The sequence below is a fragment of the Clinocottus analis genome, unplaced genomic scaffold (genome assembly GCF_023055335.1).
Source record: "Clinocottus analis isolate CAN_PGR_092001 unplaced genomic scaffold, fCliAna1.0.p SCAF_11, whole genome shotgun sequence".
NCBI lineage: Eukaryota > Metazoa > Chordata > Actinopteri > Perciformes > Cottidae > Clinocottus > Clinocottus analis.
The window spans coordinates 14,209,054-14,231,997 of record NW_027175832.1 but is presented as its reverse complement, the minus strand read 5'-3'; the positions used below and the strand labels follow the sequence as shown (position 1 = coordinate 14,231,997).

The 22,944-nt window shown below is 44.9% G+C and overlaps 1 protein-coding gene across 4 annotated transcripts; it reads left to right on the top strand.

The window, feature by feature from the left end:
• Window positions 1-2,360: 2,360 nt before the first annotated feature.
• Window positions 2,361-17,181, top strand: kctd1 (potassium channel tetramerization domain containing 1). 4 transcript variants are annotated; one of them, XM_068571012.1, is made up of 6 exons: window positions 2,361-2,403; window positions 4,973-5,049; window positions 11,015-11,193; window positions 12,202-12,346; window positions 13,778-14,083; window positions 15,970-17,181. In XM_068571012.1, the coding sequence occupies exons 2-6, from the start codon at window positions 5,041-5,043 to the stop codon at window positions 16,129-16,131; spliced, it is 801 nt and encodes a 266-aa protein (XP_068427113.1). In that variant the 5' UTR covers window positions 2,361-2,403; window positions 4,973-5,040; the 3' UTR covers window positions 16,132-17,181. The 4 variants fall into 4 exon arrangements, with proteins under 4 accessions (XP_068427113.1, XP_068427111.1, XP_068427110.1 ...); XM_068571010.1 differs by lacking the exon at window positions 2,361-2,403 and adding an exon at window positions 4,395-4,479; XM_068571009.1 differs by lacking the exon at window positions 2,361-2,403 and having other exon boundaries at window positions 4,764-5,049.
• Window positions 17,182-22,944: the final 5,763 nt, after the last annotated feature.

The following is a 22,944-nucleotide window of genomic DNA, read 5'->3' as shown; positions in this document are numbered from 1 at the left end:
GACACTCTCTCTCTCTGTCTGATGCTGTCAGACACGTAAACACACACAGACGAACACACACACACACACACACAGACATACACACACATAGACATACACATATGCAGAGAGAGAGAGAGATAAATAACTTTGTTATTCTGGGTTTTGTAATACTGTTACATTGGCTCACTTAATAACTCGAGCTGTCTTGAGAATATGATTGATATTCTCACTCACCTTGTCACTTCTAATGAATATTTCACTGCATTTGTGCCAGATAGCTAAGAAGCGGAATAACTCATTCATTACATGATCAAATCATATAAATATGAGAGTTTGTGCTTTTTGTAGCAGCGGGGAAGTTGCCGTTTCTATTAGTCAAAGAAAGTCATCCACTGCTCCTCTGAATCGAGTGTTTGTCAAGAAGCGGATCGGATGAAATTCCAAGCTTTCTTCTGCAATTTTTTTCTACGAAGAAATATTGCGTTTGGCCAACCAGGAAGTCTTCAACTTCTTTATCATTTGGAGGTTTGCTAAGCTATCTGGTCTTGTCTCTTGATTTCTAGTTTGCGGTGCTCTTCTACTGCACAGTGATTTTGTTTACCAATGTTGGGACTATCATTTTCCAGAATGCTAATTTGCACAACTCTGATTACTCCAACACAAACAATCAAGTTTGGGAGGTATTAGCGAATGTAACGCACACCTGAGACCCCGGTGGCTTTGACACAGGAAGGGCGGGTGGAGAAGTTCTGATTGGTTTCCTCGGGGCTCTGCTTCCCACCCGCATGCATTCCCTCACTTCTCTCTCCTCTTCCCTCCCCCCCCTTCAATTCCTTTATGCAGAGAAGCCCAAACTGCAGTTTGATGAAACACATTTGTTTGACTTAACTCTTGCCTCGCCATCGCGGGCTGAATCTCAAAGGCCTGTCGGTGTAATGTGGCCCAACAGCAATTGGGTTAATGAGAGGATATATGTACAAGTGCGGGACTTGACCGGAGGAGCTGTTTTCCATTTGGGTTTGGTCTGCTCGTGTTATTAGGGAAACCTTTATTATTGTTGCCCTCTAGTGGGAACCATATAATAGGATTACATTTTATTAGAGCCTCCCAGCTTTACCCAGGCAGCCCCCTCCTCTTGTCTCTCTTCCCCTCACGGTCGTGTCACTGACTCCTCTGCCCACTGCAGGTGGGGTGGCTGGATTTGGGGCAACTTGGATGAACAGGGGGTGGGTGGGTGGGTGGGGTTGGTGGGGGGTGGAGCACCTGCGAGCGGTGCCATACAACAGGGACCCACATCTGTCCTCAGTTGGAGCTTGACTCAAGTTGAAATATCTCAACTTGACTTCTAAAATCTTGCCTTGTGATCACTCTTGCCAGATAGGAAACTGAAACTACTTTGTGAGCTAAATCAACTCTGATGTGTGTGTGTGTGTGTGTGTGTGTGTGTGTGTGTGTGTGTGTGTGTGTGTGTGTGTGTGTCTGTGTGTCTGTGTGTGTGTGTGTACCATGCTTGCTTTGTACTTTATAATAACCACATTGCAACAGTGAGTCAGAGACATGTACATGCACAGCTCCACAGAATTTGCATTCAATAAGTTTCTGGGCTTGAGCATGAACACAGGCTTGGCAATAGCGCACACTGCGTACTGTCTGCTACCCCTGAACTGCACACATAAGCTCCTCTGTTATGTAAATACCATTGTTAACGTTCAGCCTGCCGAGGCCATACTGGATGCTATGACTTGGGCTACATTGTAGCAACGGAGTTGTTCTTCGGAGCTGAATGTCATTGTGCCAAACACAATATTTGATAACAGTTCTGGCTATGCACCGCCGCAGGGCAGAAGTCAGGATGTTTGACGCCCCCACTCCCTTAAACTACCAGAGGCCATTAGAGGGGTGTGGCGGGAACAGCAGCAGGTATGAACAAGGTCTGAGGCGATGCCAACATCTCCTTCAGTCCATGCCGACTGGTTTGCGAGGACCAAGAGAGGCGATGCCAACCGGTTGGTGCTCGCGGGGTTTAGCCCTTTAGATATTATCTGACACTACTGAGGGTCATAAAGAACAGGCCAGAATGTGTTATTTTTGCATTAATGATGGTAAAACAGAGCATTTCCTTTCAGTCTTTAAAGTGTCCCTATATTTTCAAAAGTCAGATTTTTATAAAGCAGCTCTAAGTGCTATGTAAATACTGTGAAAGTATCAAAACGCTCAAACCGTGGCGAAATACACAAAGCCCGTATTCAGAAACTGTGCCTTTAAACGCGCCTTCTGGAATTCTTCTGGAACGGTTGTACTATTACAACTACACAATATACAGAACAGTTTTAGATGTAAACATGCTAAATGTGTAACAGTTCCATTCCGGTAAGGAGGCCGTGAAAGAAGGAAGAGTCATCACGCCACGGCGCGGAGCTGGTAGTATTCTATGTGTCTGATTATAATAGAGATTCTTTGTTATCAATAACTAACTAACTATCAATATGCAGAGGTGCTTGATGAGGTGCAGTGTTTGCGAATGACATCAGCTGACAGGAAGCAAACATGGAGCCAGGCTGTTGCCTGGCAACACAATTCCACTGAAAATTAGCTCAAACTTTGTCAGACGGAGGGTGAACGCAGGTTTATTCAGACACACGGAACGAGAAAAATAAAAGCATGTAAACCTGTTCTATAGTGCAACATTGAACTAATCCATGCATGAAACTGGAGATAAGCTTGATGTGTCTCTTTTAAATCTGTCAAATCTTCTGCTCAGCTGCTGCCTCTTCAGCAACATGTACAGGATAACGTAGGAGGCTGAAATGCTCACTGACAGAAGGGTTAACAAGTCAGCAAACGGACGCAGTGGTTTCCGTTATACACCAATCTTGAACGCTTGCTCACACCATAAGCCGGACCAGGTGAGGCTGTCGTTGGGAACCATGTGCATTGAGAGAGAGTGTGTCCTGTAGTGTACTTTTCATTTGTTAGAGGAAGAATGTGTTGCATGTATGGCGCAGTATAACTCCTCCAGGATCCCTCTCTCCCGTAAATGCATTGATATCCCTATGATGTCATCGGGGCAAGGCCCTTTTCTCTTTGGAGCGCACTCACATCTGCAACCAATCTGGATAATTTTCCCTCCAGAATACGATGCAGCCGGCTAACGCTCGCCGGCTGTAGCGGTGAGGTCTACATCCCACCAAAGTACTACCCGGCCACAGCGGCGTTAGAACCGATGGCTCTGTCTGTGTGTTTTTGATATCAAACACCACACGTATCCAAAGATCTCCACTGGTTAGCTTCAGCAACATCGGATGCATATTTTCAAGTGAGAGCTTGTCATTATGAATGGGCTCCATTTGTGAGCAAAATGGAGAACGCATGGGATTGTAAGGCCTGGGGACGAAGACGAAGACCAGACTAATGGCATAAAAATGTGTGTGTGTGTGTGTGTGTGATGATAGTTGGGGCTTGGTGTATCATGTGCCTGCCAGTAACCTCTGGGGCAAATAACTTCATTGTAACGCTTTAATCCTGTGTTTGTTTTCCCGTGGGACGTGCTGGTCAAAAAGTGGAAACTTTAATGGCCCTTGGATCGGACAGGAAAGAGCTGGCTTTTCCCCAAAAAAGCATTTCTGTTTATTATCTACAAAAGATGCTGCTCAAGAGGAAAAAAAAAAAAAAAAACTCTTTTGATGAGGGGGACTGGAAAACGCTTTTGTTTGTATGCTCGCCTGCATCAGTCACCGGTCCGCGCCTGATGTGGCGTTCCTATTCCACTGAACTTGGAAGAGCATGGAAATGCACCGCCTGTTTGTAAATATTTGCTTCAAATGGATGTCGCCTCTGCACTTTTTTGCTCTGCTTTTCCCCTCTGCTTTTCAAAGTTGGTTGATGTTACAATAACATGGCAACATGGCTTTGCTCTCATAACGGCTGTTCGAAAAAGAAGAAGAAAACAAGTTGCCGTTCTGGACAGTAGGGGGCGCAGGTCATTTCATCCTGTGCTCCACTGAGCGGGGAGTACTGTTGAGGTTGAAGAGAAATCACTGTCAATTGTGGCACAAGATAGCACTCTTGACTCAAGACAGAATAATCATGTATGTTCACATGAAGGAATTCCACAAAAGGGATGTCTTTAAACGTGCACTTCCTTTTGCTGACTGCGCTCCCCCAAGTAAATGTAAAAGCTTCAGAAGTGCCTCAATCTTCCCGAAATCATGCATGGTTGAACATTTGAAATGAGCTCGCACATCACCCGCAGGCGCTGATTCAGACTTGATTGGGGCAAGGCAAGCTGCGAGTGCTTATTTATACGGCCACGTCATATTGGAGGTTGTCCAAAGGGAGGAAAGAGACTGAAAAGATTGCAAAGCGGGGAGAAATACATTACTGCATTCCGTTAAATTAATAAGTTGATTCCGGGCTCATCAACAAGTTGTCTGATGCACATGCAGCGTGGATGGCGTGTGTTGAAGAAGCACACCAGATAGATTAGATGTTAGAGAGGTAAGGTGGGGGGTGGGAGAGGGGGGGGGGGAGAAAAAAAAATCAAAGGACTCCACCAACAATCTATATAATTATCATCATCTGCTGCTTTTGCTCCCTGGCAAAGAAACACTCCATCCATTTGTAGCAATCGCCCGGGGGAACGTTACATCAAAACTAATCATAACGATTAAAATCAGCTTCTCTGCGAGAGGGAGGCAATAGGCAAGTTGGAGGCAGGAGGAGTGAGGGTGTTGTAAATGCAGAAAAAAAAAGATTTCTTTATTTGATTTTATAAAAAAACATAAACTCAACAAAGACTGAGGTGCTGCTGCTGTGATCTCTTCCTTTGCGGGGAGTTTTGTATTCTGCAGATTGGTTTAGACTGGGGCAGAGACATGAGCTAATTGTATCCTGATCTTTGCCTTGAGGGGTTTTGGAGCCCTGGAGCAAGTATTCTCTGTATTTTGTTCTGTCTACCTTTGCCAAGCTATTGCATTTCTCACTGCTGTAGGAAGAGAAGCAGCTCGTGGGCCAAATCGGAGGGAAAAAGGTGCCCAAAGAGATACTTTATGCTGCTCTATGTATCAGGTAAGCGGAGATTTATTTGGTTTGCTATTATTTCCGAGGCTGGGTGGACTGGGACGTTGAGGCACAGCAGCTTTTACGCATGTGCCAAGCGATTCGAGCGGTACAGTTCTTTTAAAAAATATTTAACCACTTCCTGGCTATTGTTGCCCAGTAACTGTACAGATGTATGCGCGTGGCAGCGATAAAAGGAGGATTTGGTACATCTGCTTTGAGACGAGCAGCGGGTTAGACTGCGATCTTGTCGAGCAAACACTCTACTTGTCCGCCGTGTGAATTCGCTCCTGGCGCGTTTCAGCTCCGAAAACACATCGCCGTCTCCGGGTCGCTGTTGCTGTACAACTTGCCCATAACTTCCTCAAACCCGCGTTTGTCGTTTTCATGGAGCGCTTTTTTTTTTTTTTAAATGTATGTTTAAGTCAGTTTGGTTGTGAGACCGTTCTATTTCCTGGCTGTCCCAGATCTTCTAATGAAAGACGCCATTGTGGAGTAATTTCGCCGCGGGCGTTTTTTTTTTTTCGTATTCTGTAAAACAGGATGTACCTTTTACACACGTCGACGCAGAACCTGCGAATCGTCCTTTTGTACAGACCGTGTTCGTGTTGCGATATTGATATTTCTGTAAACGGAGACCAAACATAGGGGCGAATTTTGTCCTCCGCTCTCCTCTCGTGTCTCTCTGACCGCGCCGTGCGTAATCAACTCCAAGGTCCGACGGCGAATCGGCAAATATAGTTTACTAAGTAATACTCTGGACCTATTGCGCCTACGGGAACGTGTGCTGTATAAATACACCTCTACCGAGCTGCATAAAGTTTATACTGTGAAATTCTAGCTCACATCCCGGACCAAAAAAAACAGGTTGCATTTGGGTGTCTTTACATTTGTGACTGTGCTGCAGGGAGGAGGAGACTCTGAAGGACATTAAAACAAAACCCTCTAACTTTAGGTCACCTGCAGTGAAAGCCAATACTTGGTTTCAGCAGTTTTAGAGGGAGCACGACTAAAGATGTTGAGTTGTCAGGACTGATCACTTGGTGGCGCTGTAATAACAACACCACCTTCCTTTTTTGACGTACATCATCTGAACATCTGTTTCACAGTGCAGCTATATGCTCAGCAGACAGACTGATCAGTCCACATCTCAGTTCAAAGTTAAAGGCTTGTTTCTTGCTAAATTAGAGCCCCATGGAGAGAGATGCTGTTGTTATTATAAATATTATGGCTCTGCCCCTCCTGTGCCCCGGGACAGTTCTGTCTGTGAACACGCACCACTGTCTCCAAACGCCCACAGCAACTGATCACACTTCCTCATCCGTGATGTCATGCTGATGCACGACTACAGTAACTCCACAAAGAGTTGTGTTGAAGTGGCCCTGCTTGTAACGAAACTCAGGGGGGATGATTGTGTGTCTCTGGAGCGCTGCTGCGATATGTAATGCAAGTGGCCTGGATGCAAAATCTAAAACTGAGTATCAGCTCGGATGCCTTGAAGCCATTGTCAACAGACTGGCTCGAGTTCTGCGACATTGTTGGTTCTGTGGAACTCGGATTGGGTGACAATGATCCAGAGCCATTGCAGACGAGTATTTCCCACTTTTTACTTTTCGGTTAATCCAAAACTATTAAGTGGTTCATCCAAAATATCACACTGCTCTTAGCTCAAGAGCAGGTCAGCGGGGTCTCCTTCCTCTGGTAACTTTTCTTTCCTTTTTGCTCGGCAGAAGGCAACCTCTGCACCCTTTCACTAAATGCCAAAGTATAGCTGCACACTGAACACATTCTGCATTTTTTTGGTTTTAATTTTGGCACCGCAAAATTCTACAGCCACGGCCGTACTGCGTTTTTAGGTAATACACGGTCAACCTGTAGTCGTGACTTGTGAGATTCACCTGATGCAAACCGTGGAGACGTTTGCAGATCCCTGTAACTATAAACGTCTGACATCTCAAATGTAAATCGCTAATTTGGTGTTGCTCGGCAGCGTATAATGCCCAATTTACATCTATAAAGCCCAAGGTGATACTGACCAGACAACCAGCCCACAATAATCACCCAGAGAACTCAGCTACGACGGCCTCTACCTGCTTTTTTGTTGTCTTCTGTTTTACCTTTACAGCCAGCAATGACTGAAGTGAACCCATAGCAGTCTGTGGTTTGTCTGTGTGTGGACATTTGAAACAAATAACCACGGGCAACAGAGCAGAAACAACCCATCCAGATTATGTAAATACCAGTCTGCCTGCCTCCAACTGAATGTTAATGCTCTGATCTGAAATGCTAATTGTGTCTTGTGCGATATGTCAAAACACTCAAGAGCTGCATTGTGGGATGGAAAATTGAGAGCTAGTTTGCTGCTGATGTGGATCCCAACACGGCCCTTTGATTACTGCAGCATCACCGAGGCGCTTGGCGGGTTATACGCCGCCTTATAGCTCGAGATGCACACAGAGCTATATAGTGTTGTTCCCTGAGATGTAAAGAAGATGTTAACAAGAGGATTTTGCATAGAAGGCTTGAAAGACTGTGATGGGGGGTGGGACAGGAGTAACTGGAGCAGCTTAAATACTTCAGGCTTTGATGCACCGTGCCTGTTTTAGATTTGTTTGTGCGTACCAGTGCAACAGAATGACACGAGTCGGATAAACGAGCAAAGTCCCTCGACGGTTGTCGACTTGCAACACAAAGGCCTGAAAACTTTTTTAGGGGACAGGTCTGTGAACGCCCTCGCATCGGAAGAGTCTTGTGGGGAAAAAATGTCAACAGGTAGGAAAAGTGCCGGTGTGAAAGAGGTGTGGGGATGTTGACGATCAGTCACTCATCACTGTGTTGGGTTGGTTGAGGATGCGGTGACCTTTGACCTGTCCTTGAGAGGAAAGTGCGACGGTCTTGAAAGCGTCCGCCCAGTCGAAAGGTCGGCAACGCTTTCGTCTTCTCTTCCAACAACTCCGAATGGTTTTGTGAGCTCATTCCCACCTCCCTTCACCCCCCCCCCTCCACCCCTCTCCTCCACCACCTCCCACCCACCAAACCACCCGTTCTCTTTCACTCTCTCTTCTCTCTCTCCCCTGCAATTTTCCATAATGCCTTACAGATTTTACACTCAATCCACCTTTGCGATGACAAGGCTTTGAGGAAATCCAATTCCAACCAAGCTGTTTTCAGAACTTACTCTCCACAGGCACACACTCACTCTCACACTCACTCTCTCTCGCACACACACACACACACACACACACACACACACACACACACACACACACACACACACACTCACACACACACCACCATCTCCACAAATTAGTCAGGGAACAAATTACCTGCATTCTGAGTGTGATCCCACGCACTTTGCCGGCTGCCTTACACAGGTCCCCTTTTGAAGAGCAGCCATGTGATTTCTCTCTCTTTTGCCCCGCAGGCCCCTTTGCCTTCTGCGAGGGATTCTGGAGTTGAATTTTAAAACTATGTATGGCTGCTGCCTGCGCTTATCAGCGCGTGCACAAGCGGCATGCAAATCAGACCGGGATCACACACCGCATTGGAGGCCTGCACTCAAAGGCAAGCTTAATTGCTAATTGGGTATCTAGGTGTGAAACTCCCGCTGCCAATGAGAAGCAGGAATGTGGATGTTTTAAGGCCAGTGGTTGAACTAATTAATTTGAATGTGAATGTTATTAAAATTTGTGGATTCCCTGTATTTTCTGTGGGGGGGGGGGGGGGGGGAAAACACAGCCCAAGAGAGTGCTGTGGCAGTACTTTGAACAGCAATTGGACATGTTGTGGTCTGGTTTTTAAACGCCGTGATGTCATTAGCGTGTGTGTTTTTGCAATGCTGATGTGGTCAGTCGAGGTGGTGTTTTACACGCCTCAGACACCAGACACTAACTCTGGTATTTGTCAGACAGGTAGCCGATGAGAAAGTCATCAAGAGGTTAGAGAGGCACCGATGCTGATATCTGACATCGGCTCAAGCCGCTGGGTCGGGCACGGCGACAATGGGCCGATCTGGTATTGGATATTATGACTATTAACATTACAGCACATGTATATTTATCTATGTATTTATGTGTAACATTTTGTTTAAAAAAGTTAAGAAAGCAATGTTTAGGTCCAACTTGCCTTCCAGTGAGGAACATAGCGTATTGATTAAACACTTGCATTGGATCAGTGCTATAAGCTATATATGAAGTCTCCTCGTGCACACAAAGGTCACTTGACTTATCATTCGTATCCTTCACAAATGATGAACAAGAGTGTTCATGCATTCCGGGCAACTGGAAATGATCTCACTGGCTGCTTTTGTGTGATTGGGGAGATTATGATCAGTCAGGTGCTCATGAGTGATGTGCATCTGGAGGGAGGTGTCACAGGGGGCACCTGAGTGGGCTGGTCACCGCTTTGGTGTGTTTGTTGTTGTTCTTCTTTTTTCTTTTCACCGAACTTTGGACTTGGTGGGTCTGTTGTGTCGAAGGACGCTGGAATAAACATCGTCAGCAAAGGCCAAATGTGACGGGTCCACGCGTATAAATAGACGATCCCTTTTTGTATATGTGCGCGTGTGCGTGCGTGTGTGTGTGCGCGCGTGTCTGCGCGTGTTGTGAAGGATTTGTTTTATTCTGAAAATGCGACACTCATACCTGCCGCTGAAACAGCGACAGCCCAGAAGAGCCGCAGGCGCTCCGATGCTAATGTTGTCGGGGGCTTTGACTTCTCCCAGCCATTGCGAGGAAGCAGCTCCGTGTGACAGCCTCGGCGCCGCGCGCTCTCTCTCTCTCTCTCCCCCCGGTGTTCGCCATCCCGCCTCCCGAGAATCTCTCCGCGTTTGGCAGACACGTTGGAAACAGCCGACCGCGTCCTCTCCCGGTCCTCCTCCCCCCCTCGCCCCCACCACCACCACCACCACCACCACCCCTCTCCACCTGAACCGCCCGCGCCGCAATGGACGAGACGGACATCATGGACCTAACGCATCAGAAAGCGAGGAAGCGACCGCGTCCAATCAGTTCCGCGGACGAGCCCGTGCACGCTTCCCTCAAACGGCTGCCGATGCGAGCGCTGGAGTGCAGGGAGCCCTCGCTGATGTACGCGTGCAGAGGAGAGCCGGTTCACGCAGCGTCTCTCAAGCAAAATGACCACTCGTTGACTTCCTCTCCGAACACAGTGATGCCGGCGCAGGTAAACGCGTAAAGTCCGATTTTTTTTTTGGTGTGTGTGTGTGTGGGAAGTGTATGTGTGTGTTTTCGGGAAGACCAACACACACAAAAAGAAAAGAAATAACGCTCGATTTTGATGAAGCGGACAGACAGACACGGGGTTTATTGGCTCCGGTGTGCGAATAGATTGTATTCCTGCTGTCCTTTTAAATGTAGACTGCGCACTATTGTCACGTTATTTGAATGGCACGCACGCGCATATCGCCCCCTCTCCCCCCTCCCCTCACTTCCTGCTTTGGTTCTCCGAAAATGTTTGTATTCTCCATCCTCAGAAACGGAGGTGTCACAGACTAACGGGCTCCTTTTTTTCAGCTTCACTCAAACTTTAGTAGAAGTGATTCTCTTCTCAGAGCTACACAGGCATTGTCTCCTAATGGTGTTTGTAGGTTAACAGGCAACCGCTTCCCTCACAATCCTATTATTACAGTGTTCAAATCAAGAGTCATTATTGCTCATTTCCACGAGATTGATGCCCCAAATTAATTTGGTTTTGGAGATTATGGCCCACAGGAGTGGGTGCTCATGGATTTTTGGCAACATCCAGGTCAAGGTCAGACTGCTCCAACTTGCAGAGATAAAAGTCTCGCCTTGCACTCAGTGTGTGCTGTGTTACAACAATATAAAAACGTGTTTTTCCCCCCAAAATGGTTTAATTCCCTAAATATGAATAATCGCGTCCCCTATCGTGTGGGTGTTTTGAATTGAACACATTTGACCCGTGTTAACGTTTTCTCCCCTTGTGCCGTGTTTTACAGGATCATCGCTCCAGCATGTCCCGGCCCATGATCACTCGATCACCGGTGTCTCCCTTGAGCAACCAGGGCATCCCAACAGCTGCACAGCTCACCAAGTCCAACGCCCCCGTGCACATTGATGTGGGCGGGCACATGTACACCAGCAGTCTGGCCACCTTGACAAAATTCCCTGAATCCCGGTGAGTCTGCTCGACCATGCATCTGTGTTTTAAGTGTGGAGGGTGTGTGTGTGTGTGTGTGTGTGTGTGTGTGTGTGTGAAGCGGGAGGGGGGGGGGGGGGGAGGGGGATTGCAGAGAGATTCAGCGTCTTCTTTTCAAGCCAGATTTCTCAGCGTCAGAATGTCATCCTGTTTAATGTTTAATGTCATCCTGTGACATTAAACAGTCAAATGTCACATCTCGTCAAATCACAGAAATGTCTCATGGGTGCACTTGGCGGAGAAACTGAGTATAAACGAAATGTTTACTCCTTCTATCGACAAATCTGCAGCGGCAGTTGCTTTTGGATTTAGCAGGCCGTATCACAGAATCACTGTTTTCCTGTGTTTCGTGAAGCCCACAGTTATTTTGGGGCGGTAAACAATTTGTAGGAGTGCAGAATGCAGTGCACAGACAAAGCGACTTGGTTATTCTGACAGATGTCACAGCAGCCGTAAAGGGCCAAAGGGCATGGGGGCCATCTGGAGGCTGGGAGGCCGCACTGTCGCTCCGAGCCCCGGCCCGAGGGTGACTGGCACCCTGCCTCGGGCAACCAGCTACCAGCTGGCCCTGACCTTTTCAGACCACCTCTGTTTTTCATCTTTTCTTTCCTTCCTTCCTTCCCTCTTCCCCTCTGTCTGTCTGTTTCTTTTCTTCCTTCACTCTTTCCTTTTATTCTTTCTTTCTTCCTTCATGGCCGATGCGTGTCTCAAGCTCAGTAACGTGTTCGTGTCTGTGCGAAGGTGTAAAAAACGTTTCAGAGCTTAAGAAAATGAGTGAGTCACACATGCTCTTGCTTCACATTATCTTTTTTTCCTTCTTTTTTTCCCTCCTGTGATGATTCTAGCTAAAGCAGTGTATCGATAACGCATAATATTAGTTCACAACGAATGCAAATATTAAGCCATGTAAGATTGTTAATGTTGACATGTTGTCCCCCCCGCCCCTCCCTTCCCCCTCCCTCTCTTCCTCCCCTTCTCCGTGGGTAGAATTGGTCGTCTCTTTGATGGCACAGAGCCTATAGTCCTGGACAGCCTGAAGCAGCACTACTTCATTGACAGGGATGGACACATGTTCCGCTACATCCTCAACTTCCTCAGGACGTCCAAGCTCCTCATTCCAGACGACTTCAAAGTGAGTGCGTGTCCATCCTAGAAACTGTAAAGTCCCATCAGCCAGTCAGCAGTCCCACAACTTAGCACACACAATGAATGCTAAGGCCGTGGAATGCCTTTGGTCGCCGGGGCACTCCTTGAGCTGCTGGAAACGGTTCCCATGCTGGAGACAAAGTAGGAGGGCGAAGCGAGCTCAATAGCAATGCATTTACTCATCACGAGATGCTGGTTTGATCCCCTCGGGCTCTTAGTGGCCAAAGATTCTTTCGAGATATGTAAGTAAGACAATAAGCCTGCATCAAGGCCAATAAATAAATGTCCTGGCTCCCATGTGATAGATTTCATCAGCGCAGTGTTCTGAAGCCAAGTGTCCATGAGTTTCACTGTATGTGACACATTAGTATTCCTTCTTTTTCTTCCACCCCCCCCCCCCCTTTTATTACTCTTATGTGTCATTTAGTCAGTAATTACTTAACTTGCCCCGGGAGAAAACAAATAACCACATTATCCGATGGACTGTCCACAGTGTGACTCAATCACTGCAAAGTATGTCAGCTAAAATAAGCAAAGACAAAAGACAGGCTCAAGTTCAACCTAAGGTCACGTTCGCATTGAGCAGATTTTGAGAGGAGCATGAGGAAACTTGAGTGTGCTGCGATTTAGGCCCCGCAGTCCTGCGGGTAAAGGATCTGCTCCTTCACCCCACGCAACCCTGTGTTACACGTCGCGCTGCATCTCCTCGGCTCTGGATCTTTTGTAATTTTTGCTGAATGGTGTCTTCGCCTGGGAGTATTGCTCGTTCATGTAGAACAGCGGTTTTCAAACTCCTTCGCGGATTCCCTTTTGGTTTGGGTGTATATTAAAAAAAGAGTATATTCAAAACCTATTCTATGTTTTTATTAAAACAATTATAGTCTTTTGGCTCTCCAGTACAGCAATAACGCATTTAGGCTGAGCCTCATACTATTCAGTTTAGTCTACCTTAAAATACAGAGGAAGTATCTTTGGACAATGTATATATAAAAAAATATTGTTTTGGGGATTGCCGGAGGCCGTTACAGAGCTTCATGTGTTAAAAGAAAAAAAATCCAAAAAAAAATCAATAAACCGGAGAGATTATGAGCTATTAGGATATTAAGCATGTAAGTAAAAAAATTCAAACTACAATGCCTTCTCAATATCTTCATGATACTGACACAACGTTCTGCTACTCACAACCCTCCCAATGTTGTTCTGAAAACAATGTCAGTGGTTTACATTTAACTTAAATGGAAATTAAGATTTAAAAGTAAAACATTCAAGCATTATTTGGACATTTACTGTAGTCCGACTTCCGACAGTAAAGACCTAGTTGCATCAGAGAGCCCGGAGTGGTAAAGTGGACACAAACGGAGCTACATAATATCCATGATATCCCAAGATGTCAACGGCTTTGCCCCTTCTCCTCAAGGACTACAGCCTGCTGTACGAGGAGGCGCGATACTTCCAGCTGCAGCCCATGCTGGCCGAGCTGGAGAGCTGGCGCCAGGACCAGGAGCTGAGTCGGGTGTCGCGTCCCTGCGAGTGCTTGGTGGTGCGGGTGGCGCCCGACCTGGGCGAGAGGATCACGCTCAGCGGCGACAAGGCCCTGATTGAAGACGTGTTTCCAGAGATCGGCGACGTCATGTGCAACTCTGTCAATGCCGGCTGGAACCACGACTCCACGCACGTCATCCGCTTCCCACTCAATGGGTACTGCCACCTCAACTCTGTCCAGGTAACGGGGACAGCGGGCTGCTGTGGGTTTATCGCCATTTATACTGCGCATTCGTCATTGAGTATACACACTGAAAGTTTTTAGAGTGTGTATATTACAAGTATGCTTTTCTACATTTTTCCACTCACTTATATGCCCGAGGCGTTGACTGAGGTGATGATCTGTTGACTCAACTTTTTTTTTTTTTTTCATTCGCAGTTATGCTGTAGACTTTTACAATTTTACTGATGTCTGATTGCAGAATCGTATCTTTTTTAATCTAATCGAGTCACAAGAACAGCCTTGCGGAAAAAAAATGAGCTCTTTGATGAGTTCATCAAAGGATCAATTTAGCAAGTCATCATTACACAAGTCTACCACTATCTTTACTTTTCTGTGATCTGACCGGAGTAATGATTTGGACTTGGGCTCCGCAGCCGGTGGATGGTCAGCTTTAATAGCAAGCAATCCCTTTGCAACGCTCCTGATTTGCTCTGAATCTCACTCGGCCGCCCTTCGTTTTCCACATGGAGGAAAATCACATGCAGCTCATTTTTTTACGAGTCATTACGGTTGTTTTAAAACGTTGCCTTTTGAAATGCTCATCAGAGCCGACCTGCACAGACGGGACAGTAAATAGGTTGAGAGTCACGGCAATGCTGAAAACTAAGTTGGGAACTGGCAAACAGAAACAGGAAGTGGGCAATTCAGGATGTAGTGAAACACTTAGTCAGACATTTTAGTAAGATTTCTCACCAAATAATAGATCTGCGGATCCACTACACTCATGATGAGTTCTCAGTGAAACCATTCTTGTAAGGCTAAAACATGATTTTAATAAGAAAACTTCTACACCAAGTAAAATGTGCTAAACTCATCTTTTGTATTCAGCCTCTATTTGGCAATATTGTATTCCCCTGGTTATGTATTGATATTCCACTAATTCATTGATGGTGATGCGCTCAGATACGCATCAATAAGCGATGGAGGAGAGGCACATTTGAAAAGATTTCACAATGATTTTGGACTGTGTCTCCATCTGAGGAAGTCAAATCTCCATCTCCCTCGGAAAAAAAAAAGAAAAAACATACACACACAAACAAACCCGGTCTCTGAAGTGTGTGAGTCGTGGAGAGCGAGCAAGAGAGTGAGCATGCTCCCTAGCAGGTTGTCCCCAGGCAGGGCCCATAATCCTGTTTGGTTATTAAAGCACGCCGGCGGTGGATGCTGTATCTGCGGCTAATGGAGGCAGGGCGGGGGTTTTGAGAGAAGGAAGGCAGGAGGGGGGGCAGAGAGAGCTGCCAGCAGTAGGGGGACCTTTGTAGTTTTGGCGAAGGCTCGGCCCTGAGGGCTGAGGGAGAAATGGGGAGAGGGGGTTTTGCCGAGCAGCCCACACTGAGCCAAGTGGCAGAAAGAAAGCCTCACAGCTCCCTGGGGCCTCTTCATTGGAATGTGATCCTACAGCCCCCCCGGACACGTCTGTAGATGTCTGCGAGGCTGCGAGATCAGGAACAGCAACTCACACGCACGCAGACAAACGCACACGTACAGCCGAAAACAATGAAAATACGGGGCAGGAGGCAAAACGAGAGGCTCTTGGTTCTTCCGTGAAAGTCTTGTGGAAGTCTCATCCAAATTGCCGTCACGGGCCGTATGTTGCAGCTCACTCCCAGAGCCGTTTCCAGGCCTCGACTAAAAGAGTTTTTTCCGGATGATGTTGTGTTCTGCAGTGAAACAAAAGGTTAAAGGTGACAATGTCTTAGCGTCCTTGATGATTGATCGAGTGTTTACCAGGTTGGCAGTAACTATTGGGCACTCCCTGTCACCAGAGTGCTAATGCAAGATGCTAACGACGCATGTATTTCTACTGACGCCTTCTTCCTTCTACGCCGCTCCGCCTCTTCCAGGTTCTAGAGCGCCTCCAACAACGTGGCTTCGAGATAGTCGGCTCCTGCGGCGGAGGCGTGGACTCGTCCCAATTCAGCGAGTACGTCTTGAGGAGGGAACTGAGGAGGACGAGTCAGCGAGGCTCCAATTCAAACAGGATAAAGCAGGAGCAGCTGGACTAGAAGCCTCCCGGGCAGCAGGGGGCGCTAGACTTTTTCTGTGGCAGCCAAGAGCTCGGCGCTGCAGAGCTCTGTGGACTCTGTTTTTTCTTCGTTTCCTTGTTGATGTTTTTGTTTTCTTAAACTTGAGAACCATCTAGAGAATTTAAAAAAATGAGGTGCAACAGGAGATTTTTTTGCCATAAGAAGATACAAGACATTTGATAAGTTTGAGATTGCAAGGACATTTATGAATGTCGAGCCCCCATAAACCAATTAATAAAGGATTTATATACGCTGGATCCCCAAACAAAGTTTGTTTTAAAACTTGGAGCCTACATTAGGTTGAATATGATTTCTATTATACCCATATAAATAAAAAAAGGCTTTTATTGCTCATGTAATATCTTGCATAGCTTGTCACCAGTGACTTGATTTTGATGTCTCACTGGCAAATTGGCTAAGTCTGTTTTTATCCCTCGCTGTAAAAAGGTCACTAATGTGTTGCTTACAGTACAGAATGTCTCAGTTGTCATAAACAGTTAGTTTCAACAAAGCATCTTTTTTCACAATTAACATGTTGAATATTGTGATACCAATGAAGTGTTTGATTATTGTTTTTTTTTTTACTTTAATGGAAGTTATTTTATTGGATTATGCCATGAAATAGTTGAAATTAGCATCATTAAAATGAAACGTGCTGGACCATACGCAGTAAAGAAAATACTTTCGTAAATTATGAGTTCACACCATTTGCCTCATTGGAGAGTATAAACCACTCACCCCCATGTGCTAACTTTGGGATCATTGAATTGGATCATAATATTCATAATAGTCATGAACTGTAAATTTGATCATTGTGTATGTGTTAATGTTTTTTACATTTAATCTTTTTAAAGCAAATTTGTTTCCCCTCAGACATTACTCAACAGATTATTGTACCACCCACTCCAAGATCACTTTTACTTGTAGCACATATTGATATGAAGTTGGATATAAAGTATTTCTAACATGACTGACCCACCTACGCTTCCTAGATTTGAGTAATGAGGAATGTAGCAAAAAAAAGAAGAAAAAAAGTGAAATAAATCTCAACTAAAGTTGTCATGGTGTCTCTCCACTGTTTGTACATCGCTGTAGGGACTGCTATCACACGTCTCCATATTTACATGGTGATTCCCTAAATCTGTATTCACTGTTCTATCCTAACACAAGATTCCTCATCGCATCCTGAATGTGTTCGGTGTCAAACAGGAAGCCCAATCTTTTACATTATGTAGTGTTTTAGCTCTCCAAAGCTAACTTTACCGAGGAGATGTTGTACCTTGGAGGATTAATGCTGGTGCATCAGTGACTGCATGGGGCATTCTTTACTTAGTTATATTGAATGGAGCCGACTTCTCCACGCAAGTCCTGTCAGTTGTGCTTCCACATATCCCTGCAGGGCCAAAATCCAAAGTGAAATCCCACACGGAGCCCTGTCGTCTTGTCTTCATCCCTTTTGGCAGAATCTCCACTTTCTTTGGCTATCTGCGGTTTATGCTATATGTCTCCCTTTCAGGCCTCTTTGCCCTAGATTCCCTTTTGACTGACTGTTATTCTCATAGGCCAGAGGTGCAACTGTGAGTGGTACACAGCAGTGCTTTGCGCTCAATCATAAAAATCAAAGTATTCACGGAGCAGGCATCAAACACATCAACACTCAGCGAAAACTGATCTAGTTTACAGAGTTAAAATAAGTTCAACTCAGCAGTCAAGTGTTAGAGGGGGTGTATTATTGATGGATGTTTTTTTTTTAACGAATCAACATATGATAATTAAATTATTCCACTTGATGATGAGCCATCTTGATCAGATTTAACACAAATGTTCAGTATTGAGCAAATATTGCCTGATAAACATTCAAAACGTCAGAGTCCGGTTCATTACCTTGAGAATAATGATCAAGAACAGTCTGGAAAAAACTGCTGAGCGTTGCTTGGCACAAAAACTGTAAAACCCGCAGTCAGTCACATTTGCAACTTGATTTTTCAAAACAGCTATAACCTGTTAAATAGTGAGCTTTACTGGTGCCATTTCCAGTCTTTGCGCTAAGCTAAGCTAACCGGCTGCAGGCTGCATATGTATTGTTCAGTCATGAAAGGGATATCAATCCTCTCATGTCATTAACTCTCCTAAAAAACTCTTCCTGAAATATACATCGGTAAAGATTTTTTCGAATGGAAATTATTGACATATATCAGATTGAAAAGTTTGTTAAGCCACATGAACCCAAATAGATGGCGTTTATGAATAAATACTTGTTTTTCATAAGCAATACATAGTATGAGAGAGAAAGAGAGAGAGAGAGAAAGAGAGAGAGAGAGAATGAACATGTGTTTAGTTTAGAATTCAGCTGTACTTTTTTGTGCACCCTATGTGATTTTCAAGTTTGTTACCTGTGGGGCAGCCTGAGTATAATGAGACCCTGTTTAGCCCTATCTATTCCCTCTTCCTGGATTCAGACTAACTTGAAAAGGAATTAGAGATATCCTCCTCTCCGGACACAGCCTGTTGGAGGAAAAGATGAATAGTATTAAGAGGCTGACTTCCAGTCCTTTATAGAGGACAGGGGGTTTTGAGGAGAATAAAGTAATTTGAGATCCTCCTCTCTTCTGTGGTGTGTCTGTGATCATGTCTCTCACTCGCTTTCTCTCTAGTGATTATTTCCAGTCATCAAAAGGCAGAGTAGGGCCTGGAGGAAGTGGCCGTGGCCGTCTTTCCCTCGCTCCCCGGGCTCTGCTTACTCACCACTCGTGAAGGTCAGTGAACGGACTCGTTCACCTCGTCTTCAAATCATCAGCCCCTCACAGTGCTCACTCCGTGCAAGCAGTGGCTGCACTGCTCCTAATGAACATCCCAACTAAATACACTTATTAGCTGATATACTTTGTACTCTGGATGTAGTCTTCTTCTATCTGGAGTCCTCTCTCTCTTGTTCTGTGTTGATCCGTAGGTAATATTCTGTGCTGTAGGTGCCTCCTACCTTTATTGAAAAAGCCCCTCGGCCATTTCATGCCAGCAAGATAATTATAAATGTAACCCGTGGCATAAAAAGCAAAACACAACTCCCACATCTCTCCCTTGCCATTTCTCTCTCTCTCTCTCTCTCTCTCTCTCTCTCTCTCTCTCTCTCTCTCTCTCTCTCTCTCTCTCTCTCTCTCTCTCTCTCTCTCTTTCTCCCAGAGCCTCCGGAGCTGATTTCAAATTTTCAAAGATATCTCCTAGTGAGGCTGTGCGATTGAAGGCTCATAAATACCTTTATTATAATATAATGGCCACATATTTCCAGCCATTATTTCTCGTAGAGAAATTAGTTCATCTGTGTGATGAATGCCTGCACAGTCTTTGGGGCCTTAAATGTTCTTAGGTGGACAATCACTGGTAGGATAATATCTCAAATGGACACTCTCCTTTGGAATAATATATCAGTGGCTTTGCTTGAGTTATAGAAATGTGAGTTTTAATGTTAAAAAAGGAGTCAGTCTAAATACAAAAAGTGGAGCTCAGCATCTTTGCTGATGGGTTTGTGTGCTTGAACTTGCTTGAGATGAAGGCAGCGTGCAAAAGAGACATCCCTGATCCTTTTTGTTTCTGCAGTAACACATACTCCTTGTTTTTTGGGAGCCTAACGCAGCTTGAAATAATCCACTTTTAATGTATACCAGATTGTAACCCTGTAAGATTTGATGACGTCCATTGTGGTCAGCTCGGCCATACAAGATATTCTGGCTGCAGTTTCTTGGATGGTGAAATAACAATGGAGTTGGATCGCTCGCGACAAAAGCTATCAATAACCTTTTTTTTTTTTCAACTTTTCTAATAGTTTCTGTGACTCCTCAAAGCTATCAACACACCACTTTCAACAATGTCAAATTTAACAGACGAGAGAGATTTAATATTGCAGTTCCAAGAAATAGATGCAGCAGATGCATCTTGATTTTTAGTCGCTTGTATTATACAATCTCCATAATGGTAAAGGTGCAATGTGCAAGATATGAACCTAATCCCTGCCACTATCAACGGAATGTGAATATGTTTAGTGTGTCCTGATTTTATTTTGAAGTTAACTCCTCATGTGTCTTGTCTTGCTTTACTTCCTGCTTTTTTCCCCCCCACCGTTGTGATCGTCTGCCCCGGCTTCATTACTTACCTGTCTCTCGTCATTCCTGTAATCACCTGTGCTGCTTGTTCACCTGTTCCCACTTCCAACTGTCAGTCCCTATTTATACAAGCCCAGTTCTTCGTGTTTCAGTTTGTCTTCAGTTATATTTGTACCTCTGTACCAGTTTGCCTGGGTCCTTGCCTGCAGTCTTTGGCCCAATCTTCACACTCACAGACGTTGAGTTCTCCCTTAAAGTGCATGAGGGTTGAGGGCTGTCCCAAAGTAAAATCACAGAGTGTTTGAGGTCTCTCTTGCAGACCTTTTGAGCCCTTTGTGAACACTTTCCTTAAGTCCGCATTTCTGCAGACTTTGCCCGAGGGAATTACCCACAATTCATAGCAATGTGACATTAAACACGGAGCATGGAGGCGCATAAAAGGTTAACAAAGAAGACGACACATGGGTGTTCACCCATTAGATTCACTCAGCACCATTTAGGATTAAAGCTGGAACGTAAGAACACATGAAATCAGAGGAATGGAAGCGGAGATTATATTACACTGATTTATTCACCAAACATTTCATTTTGCCATCGAAACTGTATTGTGAAGTAGATTATTTGAAATGACCTCTCCTCTTGTGAGGGAAGAGCCGGGAAGCCATTCAAATCAGGTAGTAAACAATATAAAATAAATACCCACAACTGGACATAATATTTATGGACCATGCCATGGTAGCATGATATGTTGCAGCAAAGTGCTGTCCCATTTGTATTTACACCATTTCAAGCCCTTGCAGCCTCTCACACCACACCATTTACCAGGTGGTGTCAGTAAATCCCTGAGGATTCTGGGTTCAAGGCCTTTGGGGGAGACATTGGGATTGGGCCTCTGTCTGCATTTGGGTCCTCCCCTGTTGCCTGCTCTTCAGACCATGACAGGATGAGGTGAAATGCTGCCTCCTATTAGTTTGAAGCATGTGGCCCGGCATTAAAACTCGTACCTGTGGACTAACAATAGTCTACAGGTCCAGGATAGCTGCTCCGTTCAGTTGTACAGTGTTGCTGTGAGTCAATGATCATGTCAGCATGCTAACTTATGCTCACAACGGCTATGCATATAACGTTTACCATGCTCACCATTACAGTTTGGCACACTAGCATGCTTTTAACATTTACAAATTAGCACAAAACAAAAGTAACAACTGAGGTGGATGGCAATGCCCATTAGTTTAGCAAGAACGTGTCATATTGTAAAAGTCATAATCATCAAAGTTATTCCAGATCATCCAGAAGGGAACGTGGATGAAATTTCATGGCAATCCAATAGCTGTAGAGACATTTCACTAAACGACATAAATGTTAATCTCAAACAACATTAGAGGGGATTTCCTGGGAACCATAAATGTTTGTGATCCGATGTGAGGTTCGGATGTCGTATGTGTACAGATTGTAAAGCCCTCTGAGGCAAATTTGAATTTGTGATTTGGGGCTATAGAAAATAAACTGAATTGAATTGAGCCAATCCAGCTTTTACCCTTGAGAGTTATTTCAAAGCATGAGCGGAAAAGTCTCACTAAGGTCTTGAGGAATCATCATCTGCACCAATCCAATAGTTGCTGAGATCTTTCACTCAGGATTCTCACTTAAAGTGTCAACCTGCTGGTGGCATGAGAGGGAAAGTCAGAGGGATTTTTTTTTCTGGGGGGCCGTTAATGTATACTTATAATTAATTTACGTACAATGTACAATTTATTTGAATGACAAAGGGAGTGAAAAAGAATCAAACATGGATTCACTTGAGTTGCCTAAAACAATATACTCGTGTTCACTCTCTATCGTCAAATGTATTTACTCTTAATTATACTGTAAGTATTTAATTAAGATCCTGTAGCTGTACAGTGCATTTCCACCAACAGTGTACAGTGTTGTATGCATGTATCCTGCACCATGTTGCAGAAGGAATGCACTTGGCTTGCCTCCTTTGTCAAGAACACACACTTTTTGTTACTCCAACCTTCATCCGACCGTCTACTCACCTCCTGTGATTGGGCTGTAATATGTGACAGCGCTCCGTGTGGAGAATTTGTGGTAGTGCAAACATGCTGCACTTTCCATTGTTTATTTATCAGTCAGGCCTTGAGTTATGGTGCACTTGCAGTGAGGAATTTTAGACCGGACTATGGTCGCTGCAGGCCCCTTGGCATACACTGTACACTGAGAGGGAATCATTTATATTCTACTCCAGAGGTAACAGAAGAACATGAGATTGGGAAACAGCTCAAACACCACTCTGCTTGTGAGGCTTAAGGCGCAGAAAAAAAGTCAAGCTATATTTTTTTTCTTTTTTTCAGGCTGCAGAGCATATTCATGCAAGTTCTGTTTTTCTTCTCTCTTCTATTTTTTTTTTTTTTTTTACAATTTCACCAAAAATCTCCTAATACATATACTGTGCTCAATTCTACCTTCATGGTCACACATTTTACACTGAAGCCGTACGGCTCGGTGGAGGCGTGATGGAATGCCATGGCTTTGGTTGAAATTTCAGCAGCAATGAGATCTGACCGGTGAAGCTGCCTGTAAATGCTGTAGGTGCAGCATTCAAAACCTGTATTGAAAAAGCCTGCAGGGCGTTTTAAGCCATTGAGATAATTGCAAATGTATCCTTTGGCGAAAGCATCAGCAAACATCCGCC